Source organism: Melanostigma gelatinosum (genome assembly GCF_949748355.1).
Source record: "Melanostigma gelatinosum genome assembly, chromosome: 17".
Taxonomy (NCBI): Eukaryota; Metazoa; Chordata; class Actinopteri; order Perciformes; family Zoarcidae; genus Melanostigma; species Melanostigma gelatinosum.
Window position 1 is genome coordinate 14,426,899 of NC_136650.1, and position 11,357 is coordinate 14,438,255.

At 43.2% G+C, this 11,357-nt stretch overlaps 1 protein-coding gene across 1 annotated transcript; it reads left to right on the top strand.

Annotated features, from left to right (window-relative positions):
• The first annotated feature begins 2,451 nt into the window (after positions 1–2,451).
• Positions 2,452–5,751, top strand: polr1f (RNA polymerase I subunit F). The gene is made up of 4 exons (XM_079287458.1): positions 2,452–2,762; positions 3,374–3,515; positions 4,328–4,536; positions 4,657–5,751. Exons 1-4 carry the CDS (start codon positions 2,461–2,463, stop codon positions 5,120–5,122), a joined length of 1,119 nt encoding a protein of 372 aa, XP_079143584.1. The 5' UTR covers positions 2,452–2,460; the 3' UTR covers positions 5,123–5,751.
• The last annotated feature ends 5,606 nt before the right edge of the window (positions 5,752–11,357 follow it).

An 11,357-nucleotide genomic window follows, 5' to 3' on the forward strand; every position in this document is an offset into this window, starting at 1 on the left:
ATCTGCGTGGTCTCATCTGACCTTAAAGCTACTGAGCAGGAAGGATAGATTGTATCCAATGAGATGCCTCAAAGGGATGAGCACAAACCGAGCATGCAGCTGATTCACTTGAAGAGCTACTGTTATTTCAGTGTCTTTATTCTCTCTCTCTCTCTCTCTGTGTCATGTTATGGGTTTATGGAATGCAGATATTGAGGTAGCCTGAAGTTAATAACTGTATGTATTGTCCAATAATGGAATGGTTTGATATGAAATGCAGTGATGCGCAATGTACTGTATTGTATATCCATGCTTGTATATCAGGAATCTAGCCTTACCTATAAAGCAAAGATATTTTTATAAATGCTTCTTATAAAGTGAATTTAATTAAACGTATGACAAATCTGAGTGATGGACTATTTCGGTGGAATTTAGTGCAATATTTTTAGTTCAGCAATGTTTGACTGACTCATTTGTACACAGAGAGCAGCAAGATGAGTTTGGTGTTATCGTCCCAACATATGCAGATTAGGCCTTAAAGAAAAATACGTTACATGTTGTAGCAAGTGTTGTGAGTTATTACTCACAGCATTCTAACCAAAACACTCAACGTTTTATTTTTTGATAAATGCTTGTAAATCTTAAAAACCAAGTGTCCAATATCACACATTGAAAACCTGCAGAGCACGCTGTCAACATAATCAATATGAAGCAATATTTAGGAAGCACTGCATTCCTATGCGACCACAGTTTAACTCAGGGATACCTTTGGCTCTGCTCAAGGTTCATTGTAAAGTTAAGTGATGGAGTAAATCAGTTTGACAGCACCTATCAAACCACCTCTCAACCAACAATAAACACGATTACCCACACTCACATGCATGCACACGGACAGACACACAGCTGTGACGTCTAATGAAGATATACCATTGCTCTGGCAACATCATGCTGCTCAATAACCTTCCTCCTTATGGTGTTTGCCTACTCCAGAAAGCCCTGCTGTGTGTGTGTGTGTGTGTGTGTGTGTGTGTGTGTGTGTGTGTGTGTGTGTGCGCGTGTGTGTGTTAACTGGTCTTGCTGACTCAGAAACCACATCACAATTTATCACTGTGACAACAGTATGGAGTGGGGCGATGGCGCCAAAGAGCACCAGATCTGCACAGTGTGTGTCTTTGTGTGTGTGTGTGTGTGTGACATGCTGAATCATGTGACCTCCTGTGGTGCTGCTCTGTCAGAATACAGTAACACTATATTGGACTGTGTGAGAGTGTGTGCGTGCCTGCGTGCAGTAGTTGCTCTAATTGACACCGTAGGTCACCCTAATGATCTTAATGTGCCATCACAGATGAGAACGGGATACAGAATCAATGACCGTCTCTTATCAGATGAACAGCTTTACAGAATCCTTGGTGACCCCGCAGTTAACAAAGGGCATGTTGGTGAGGAAACGCCTAATTTTTTAGTGGCTTCCAAAACAGGAAAGATCCATGTCAGTTATGAAAATACTGTCCCAAGCATTTCACTTCAAAAACACATTTGGTTAAAACGTAGTCCTGAAGAGTATGTGACGCTTTTTGTCTGTGAATGTTCATTAAAGGAGTGACTGTACTGGAAGAGTCACCGGATTTACCTGCTGGGTGTGCCCTGCTGGGGCACGTTTCACTCTCTCTCTCTTCCTCATATTCCCTGTGCAGTGTGTGCAATATCACTATGATGGAATATTACATGCCACCAGCGTTTCTGTCTGATTTAACCAAATTAAATTTGATTACATGCACCCAGTAATATAAGCATCACCTAAAATAATTAGCTTAAATCTAGATTTATTAACACTTAATCACATTACCACAAACCAATTGCCATACTTTGAACCTGGGGCATTCAGCGGCCTCTGGGGGTCTAAGAGTCATTCGCCTGCTTTGCCTTGTTGGCTGGGTGGGAACTGTTTTTGTGCCTTTATGCTAACTTATAGTAAGTAAATACAATTCTGAGACATTGGTACTTTCATTTCACAGCATTTGAAAACAGTATGATGGATTAAGATATGACATATCAAACAGGTTTGTAAAAACATCTACAACAACAAACAATATTTAAATGCAGCTCCATGTTTATTAGTAAATAATGTAACCATTGCTGGTATTTTGATGTATGCATACAGGCCTACTAACGAGATGAGTTATAAATATGTTCGGTTACTATCATGCCTTATTTATTTAAAAAAAAGAATGCAATGATTATTACATACAACTATTTATTTAACATTTAATTTAAGTCGTCTTGTTTAAATATGCAGATATAACTGTTATTTATTAGGTCACTAGATTCATTTTTTTAATAGTCACTATTTTAATTATTTTTCAACTGAAATTCCGCCTCCTGACCAGCAGGCGGCAATATAAAGAAATATCTTGACAGCTATTGAGCCTTCTCCAAACCGGAAATAGCGTATTTTCCGGTCTTCCGGTCTTTCTAAACGGCATGGCGAACTTTAAGCATGCAAAAGACGACCCAAAACACGTGAATATGTCCGGTGAAATAACCGCCGCCAGTGCTGAAGCCCAACCGACAGAAGAGTCCTTCGTACAGGGCAGACACGCGGGCGCCGTCGCGTGCTCTGTCCCGTCGTTCGCAGCCGCCTCCGAGCTGCTGTCAGCGCCGTACTCGTGTCTGGTCATGAACACGCACCGGAGACACATCGCCCTGCCGCCCATGTACCTGAACAAGAAGAGGACCGGTATACAGGAGGAGCTGGAGGCCGAGCTGCTCAAGTTCTCCCGAAGGTAACAACTATTTTTATTTTCTCATTCACTACAAGCCAAATGCATTAAAAGTATCAAAAGTAAAAGTATTAATGGTGCAGCAGACTGCCCCCTGTAAGTGTAATACTATATATGTGGATTATTATTGATGCATTACTGTGTTTGCAACATTTATCATCGCAGCCGTGGAAGTGAAGCTAATTGTACTACTATATAGTGTATTTATGTAATTGCATCACACTTCTTACGTAAATTTTAATCTGTTAACTATCTAGTTACACACTAAAACAGTCTAATAAATGTAATAGAGTAGGAAGTTAATGTGTTTAGTTACATTCCACTACTTGGTCCGGGATGTCAGCCTTGACTGTAAATACACACAAGAGAAGGTGGTCGTCTGTCCTGCTCCCACCACTTTACCATCTGATCTCTATTGGTTTTATCAGATAAACACACCTGATTTAATGTCTAATGTAAAGTGATCTAATGTAATAAGGTGGCCTTAAATGGCCAGTGTGAGTTGCTTTTTTTTCCTTTTAAATGGAACTGGTGTGACAACAATTTATATATGTATAATATATTGTATTGTTCTGTATCAAACTAATTCACCTTGGCCTGTTTGACCTTTTCAGTCTAAAGGGAGTACCCCTCGCTTATGAAAACATCAGTATAGTGGATCAGCATGGAAACATCTACGACGACAGCGGCTACATCCACATGGACGTAGAGGCCAACTTTATTGTCTTTCAGCCCGAAAAAGGACAGAAACTGCTGGTGAGATTTACATCTAGAACTCGGGCAGATGCTGTTATCCAGAGTGGCTTACAGCCATTCGTAGTGTTGACATGTGTCTTGGCCTTGTTGTGTTGCTCTCTAGGAACAGGGCTTAAAGAAAAGAAGAAACTATTTTTATTGTCATATACATTTACACATACACATACACAAAATCCCTGTATATAGGGAGCAGTAGGCTGCCATTGATCGGGAGCCGGGGGCTCAGTGTATTGCTCAGGTACACTTCGACACGTCCCAGTCAGGGATCGAACCGTTGACCTTCCGGTTCCCAGACGACCCTCTTAACCCAGTGAGCCACGGTCGCCCCAAAATATCTTACAATCAATAATCGTACTCTGGTGCGAACCAAAACAACTAGTCCGAGGCCACTTACAAGACGTGGTCTCAAACTGTTTCTAAGAGAAACCCAGTGCGGCACTTTTTGCTTGACATGTGGCCCGAGAAGCACGTACAGAATATGCTAAATAAAGCCCACAAAAGTAGAAACATTTATTAAGTAATTTGAGATAAACTGGAGAAGGGATTCATGTGCACGGTAGAGCCGTGCCAAGTCAAAGTGCAAAAACTTTAGCCCTGCTACTTCATACACACCCTTCAGCAAATTCATTTTATTATTTGGCGTGCTTTAATTTATGAACCAAACCAGACTAAAGAGAAAACTAACCAAAAGCATAAATTTCACTCTAAACTAGACAAGCCAAATGGACTTTGGCTTGTGAAAATGACCTAAGAAGATTGTTTATCTGTGGTCCACTTTCATGCATGTAGTTATATGTTGTGTCTATTCCCAGGGTGAAGTGAATAAACTAGGAGTGAGCCATGTGGGCTGCCTGGTGCACGGCTGCTTCAACGCCAGCATCCCCAAACCCAAGCTGGTGTCTGTGGAGACCTGGCGGGATGCGGGGCCGAGAATCGGTGCAGAGATGGAGTTCGAGGTGACTGCTCTTGACGCTGACACTGCGGGGGTGCTGCTGATCAGAGGGCGGCTGGACAGGACCAGGTAACACTTTTCTTCGTCTCACCATTTTTTGCTGTGCGAACTGGTTACCGGTACATCATATTTTCAAAGGTGTGGTTGAACCCTTTATTGATTACTGTGTTTTGTCTGTGTGTGTTTCAGGGTGCAAGAGCTGCTGGCTGTGAGTGAGCGCTCCGGGTCGGGCGTCCCTGCAGACCAGCGAGAACCACCAGAGGCAGAACCGAACCCAGAACCCATCGAGGAGTCTCCTGAAGACACCCCCAAGAAGAAGAAGAAAAAGAAGAGAGACAAAGTCAGAGGGGAGGAGGTGACGAGTACACCTTCCTGCCGAGTGGATGGCAGCACAACGCCAGAGCTGAACGGAACAATCATTGAAGAAAATAGCAATGAAACTGTTGAGAAAAAGAAGAAGAAGAAACATGTGAAAGAAGAGGAGGAGGTGGTTGAGCTCTCTACCGTGGAGGTCCACGGCAGTGACTCCAGCGGTTACCTCAGTGACAAACCAAGCAAAAAGAGGAGACACGAAACTGGTTCAGATGTCACATCTAGTGTTAGTGAAGTTTCTGAACCCCTGAAGTCCAAGAAGAAGAGGAAAAGTGACGTTTAGCAGCTAAAATATATATATATTCTGTTTGGAAATTGGTTCAGTTGTGTGTGAGATTCAAAGGTGATACAACAGTAATGACAACAATGGCTCTGGAGGAATATACAGACGTGTCTTAACAATTACACACTTTTTTTAGCAAGCCGGATTTCTGGTGGGTTCTTCCGAAATCATTTGATCGGAGGGTCAGGCTTGCAGAAGAAGCCTTTTGACGGTCGCATGTTGTCGCTTGTGGGGAAAGGATGGAAGCAGACTCAACAGATCGGTCCTCGTTGGATTGCAACTCTCTCACACAGCCTGTGGGGGGAGCAAAACTTCTTCAAAGACATTAAAACACAGGAGAGAAACCTGGTCGTATGTTAAACACTGCTGAGAGTAAGTAGGCCAGGGTTTAGCATTGAGTTTAGAGCCAAATTGGAAATGCTGAAGTTGATATTACTGCTCTGTATCCACGTGCATTTTCTCCTGCTTGTATACCGAAGAAGGAAGGCTGGACAATGAGCTCAGGTTAAGAAACTTCTTTTCTCGTGTGGTGAAGGTGGGTTGTCTGTCTTTGAATGAAAACCAACAGAAATGAACATTAAGTATTCAGTTCTTATCCCAATTAAAGCGCTCTATATATTTGAAACGTTGACCCTGCTTCCATTTTTCATTCAGAATCATTTGAAATGCTCATGATTCTTGATTGTTTATTCAAAATAACTGACGGCAAAGTGGGTCTGCAAACATCTCCACTTTATAAATCCACAACATTGCGGCATTTGTTAGAACTTATCCCTGACGATTATTAATACAAATATTTCCTGTTTTTCGTGGCATGTAACAAACTCTTTCGTGCTGACCGGTTGGTGTCAGGTGATAAAGTGCTGAGAGATGGCCTAAAGATCTTAGTGTTTTCTTTGCACCCCCCCCCCCCCCACACACACACACACACACACAGACACACACACGGAGCCTTCAGTGGGGAGTCTCATTAGATGTAAGGTGCTAGGAGTTGGGGAGCTTATCGGGAGCCTCCTAAAGAGGACAGATAAGGAGCTGCAATTAACATGGCTCATCTTCATCTTTCACACCTGATCGTGTACCTTACAGTTTAAAACCTTAAATAATGACTTGACTTAACTGCAGACTTAAGAGCTTACAGTAAGTTGAGATGCCCACAAGTATTTATTTAATTAGATTAAGTGTTTGATGTGAAGATATCACATGTCTGTACAGTAAATGTGCAGCTGCTTAGCGCAGCATAAAGACCGGAAACAGCTTCTTGGCTCTGTCCAATGTTGAATAAATATGCCCACTAGCACCTCTAAAGCTAGCTAATTGACACGTTACATCTCGTAACTGCTGTTGTCTATACTGGACTAACTTCCTTGAGTCTCTGCTGACCTACAAACTGATCACAGCCAAGAAACTGTTTATATTTTTAGACATGAGTGGTGTCAAACTTCCCATCGAACTCATAATCAAGAAAGCATGTCGCTCCATTTTAATAGATTGCCAATATTTATATCTGCATTATTACCAAAGTATTTTTACCACTTTGCAACCCAAAAGTTGTTCCTATGCCGTATGGCTAATCTTTAATCGTAAATTACTCATTTACCATTCATAAAGGCATAGTTACAAACTATACATACTTCATAAAGTGGTGCTGAAATAACATTTGAGCTCTTAATGAACTTCCTCACACACAAAATAAATAAAAGTTCATGGTTACCAAGATTTTAGACTTCAGCAGAAGATGTTTAACAGCTTTCAAAACTTTTTTTGGACATTCCAACGTACTTGTGACTACAAAGTCATTACATGTCGCTCCCAGAAGGCTCTGAATGACCTCAACTTTCAACTGTAGAGATTTAAAGACGGTGGTCTGAAAAGTTCAAGTGGACTTTAAATGGTTAATCGTCATTTGTCCTCCCATGACCCCCCCCCTGCCTTTATCACTCTTTTGCCCAAATGCATCCCCAGCCCGTGTGCACCTGTACCCCCTCCCTCCATCACCACTCCTTTATCTTGTCATTCCTCCTATCACTCCCTGTGACTCCCCCCCTCTTCCCCTATCCTGCTTTCTCTCTTCCTCCTACTTGTCTCCCTGATTTATAGAAGGCGGTGTGCAGTTCACACACATTCCACTCCTGACACCCCCCCCCCCTCCTCCTCCTCCTCCTCCTGCCACTGGACTCTCATATCTAGGCTCGGTCGTTTATCTTCATGATCCTCCACTGGAGAGAAGAAGAAGGAGACGAGGGAGGGCGAGAGATATGGGACAATAGGAGGAGTGTTGTTTTTGTTAAGCGGCCCAGACTATCTTTTCATTCACCTCTGTCTGCCGCTCAAGGAGTGGTCTCTGATGTGTGTTAGTGTTAATGGCTGTGTGTGCGTCTATCTCCTGCGTCAAAGTTTCCAGGCCCGGCGGCTCATACATGAGAGAACCCCTGAAGTCTTTCTGGAGAACAAACGGCTCCCTGACGCAATGCTTCAGGTTCAGGACACACACACACACACTCTCGTACACAACAACCCATGCCACACACTCACTGGCTCACCCATGAAGACACACCACATCCTCAACCCACAATCCACAAATCCCCATCCATGCACACCCCCGTTGGCCAGGCCTAATTAGTTATGTGGTCGGCACTCTGCTCTGTCCCTGAGCCCCAAATGGCAGCAGGTCATAAAACCTTAAGTGTTCCACCAGTCAGAGCCGTGCAACTGTGGCCATATATCCTCCATCACGGCCCAGCCAGGGCTGAGTCGTTTCAAGGCCCATCTCTCACAGGCCCACTGACATCCATGAAATCTCTTTATGACATTTTCAAAGAGATTTTTGGCACTTCTGCTTTGCGTCTCTTTTTTAAACGCTCCCTCAGGTGAGCTCACACAGTCAGACGGGCTCCGGCATTAAACTTTTTCCCAAGGGATCAGAGTTCACACACACACATGTATACACGGGCTCATGCACACACACGGTTAACCCCAAAAGTAAACATTGCTTTTGGTCGGTGAGTTGGATTCCCATAGTTAGTTTGTTTCCATGGTACCCGACACCCACCGTCCTGCCCTCAGTAACCCTGGCAACGACAGACGGGTGTTTCTTGTGACATCATTTTACTTGTTTGTGTGTGTGTGTGTGTGTGTGTGTGTGTGTGTGTGTGTGTGTGTGTGTGTGTTTCGCATTCTCCAGTTGGACAGAGGTGGAAACACAAAATATTTTCTTTTCAGTGTCAGGTACTGCCCTTCCGTTGAGCTTTCCTTAATTGCGAGCCTGCATCATTTTAAAGTAAAAACAATTGTTCAATATTTTTTAGGGCTGGTTCATGCTAGAAGAGAGGAGGTTTGTCGTCCCACCATGTCGTAAATCACAAAGTGTGTATAGCTGGAAGTGAAAAGTGAAAGAACTAGTTGTGTAAAGAATGAAAAGAGGCGACTAGAGAGAGAAGTTTAAACCCTGCTGACTTTCTCCCCTCCTCACAGCTGGATAATCGATGCACCGTTTGGGGCGTGAATGTAGGATTGCTGTTTTGGAAAGTTGCAGAAATTGTTGCACAGAGCGTCCCGAATTATGACGTATGGAAGGTGTGTGTGTGCAGTGGCTTCCCGAAGCTTTTTAACCATTTGACAAGCAGTTCGGATGAAGCATACTGGTGCCTTGAATACGAAGCTATACGGCCGATTAGCTGAGTTCAGCATGATGACTGGAAGCGGGGGAACAAAACCAGCTTCATTTGTCACAAGACAGAAATAACATTGCAATTCATAATGGTCCTCATATCTTTTCAGTTTATTTGATTTTCTGTCTTATTTTCTGTCTGCCCATTTGTGTGTGTGTGTGTGTGTGTGTGTGTGTGTGTGTGTGTGTGTGTGTGTGTGTGTGTGTGTGTGTGTGTGTGTGTGTGTGTGTGTGTGTGTGTGTGTGTGTGTGTGTGTGTGTGTGTGTGTGTGTGTGTGTGGGTGTGTTCCTCCCTTCCAAGTGTCCCTCCTTACTTGTCAAAATAGTGAGTGGAACTGCCCTGGCCAGTGAGATTAATCGGGCTCACTGTAATCAGGAGTTAATGGGAGGCTCAGAGATGTCTAGACAGTGTAACTCCTACACCCAAAACACTGGGGAAATATGGAAAGGACAAAAGGTGGGGAAAATAGTTTTAATCTTAACTGTATGCAGCTATTATGATAGTAACATCATCCACAGAGACAAAGCTAATATTGAAAGAATGAGGCCAAATCATAAGAGCATGCACATAAGTGTGAAAGTCAACACAGTGATTTACTTTGGAACAACAAGCTAACGTAAAAGAAATTAATTTTTCATCACTCCCTTTTGAGTATAAATCGAGAAGAGGGCAGAAATGTGGAGGGGAGCAATGAGCGGAGGGGTAAGAAGAGGAACACACACAGTATATCATCAGACTTTCAGTCACAACCTCCCAAAACCACAGAAAAATAAATAAGCCAAAAGTGGGAGAGAAAAAATGTATGCGTGTGGAAAGAATGATCTCATATTTAGTCATGTAGCTTTATAGAAGAATACCCAGGACACGACTAAATATTTTATTATTTCAATTTTATGACAAACTTGCAGAGCTAACGGTCCATATTGGAGAGAGAGAGAGAGAGAGAGAGAGAGAGAGAGAGAGAGAGAGAGAGAGAGAGAGAGAGAGAGAGAGAGAGAGAGAGAGAGAGAGAGAGCGAGCGAGCGAGAGAGGGAGGAAAACCTGGGTGGCCAAAGTGCTGCTTATGAAGTGTACGTTAGAGCTGATTGCTGGAAAAGCACTTATAAAGTCATTGACGTGAAGATGAAAGAAACTCCCCTGATCAGTGAACCATCTGCCAACTCTGGCTAGCAGGATGACGCTAATTACAAAAGACTACATGTGACAAATGTGTTTAGCATAAAAAGAAAGACTCTTCCAATGAGTTTGGAGATGCATGCTGGAGAGAGCAGCTCTCGCAGAAGCCGACTTTGAGAGCTCAAGAAATTCTTCATGTTGAAACTGAGTTGGAAGGATCCAACACAGGTGCAGTAACAACTTTGTCATGGTGGTAAAATAGGAGTAACGGGTATAGGCTTTAAATGATAGCCGCTAAAAATCAACCTGTGCCGCAGGTTCCTCATAAGCAACTATGAATACTTTATCTCTAATATCAACTATAATCATCTGCATATGCTGAGTGGGGTTTTCCTAAGTCTTGCTATTATCTAAAACGGCTCCTCTGTAGCTCGTTGCTCACTTTCGTTTTGAAGCTGTGAGAGAAGTGAGCATTTAAACATGATATGATTCCAACAGGTGTTTCTCAAGGTTTTGGGAAACTGTAAAATTGTAATTCAGCCTTCAGGCTCCTGGATCCATTCACAGATAGAGAAAAACATTTCCATTTGCTGGATATCCACTCAGTACAGATGAGTACGAACACCAAGAAATCCAGACTGAATTGATTCTACTGAATCATGACTTTACCGTAAACAGTGGAGCTCCACTTACAGGTGACCAAAATACTGTTGTCAGCTCAGTCAGTCTCCTCGTTCTTTCAGACTTCTCGGCATACACCAGGGTTCAAAATATGAGCTTCAAAACAAATGAAACATGGCACCCTGAAAATACACAGCAGAGAGTGGGTGACCTTCTTTCAGAAAATAAACACAGACATTACTCAGACTCCAGGAGTGGGAGGAGGAGGTGTGAGAGCTGAGGCAAGGTGCTGACATGGGTGATGGTGGGTGGGGGAGCAGCGCAATGAGGTTTTCAGTTTGGCACTGGAGAGGGAGAGCAAAGAGGTTGCGTTAAGAGAACAAGGGTAATTCGGAAAGGAGGGGCTGAGGGCTTGCAGCAGTTTGGCGAGTAGGAGGTGAAGCTTTGGAGAAAGGGGGGGGGAATTGGGAGAGGGGGGGAGCAAGGGAGAGCAGGGCGATATATGATGTGGTATTGGGGTTTACCCGACTTCCACACACATGAACCCTACCTTTCTCAGGCAACCCGGCCATGTAAACACCCCAGTGACTGGCTGTTAAAGGCAAGGCAAGGCAAGTTTATTTGTATAGCACATTTCAACAACAAGGTAATTCAAAGTGCTTCACATGAAACCATTAAAAGCATAAAGGCAAAAGTAAAGGAGATTTAAAACATACATTGAAACAATAATCGATGTCTCCCTGAGACATTACGCTGCACGCAATCAACCACACACTGCCGCAATTCTGCAATTACTCACACACAAACCACGTCTGGAAAAGATCTCT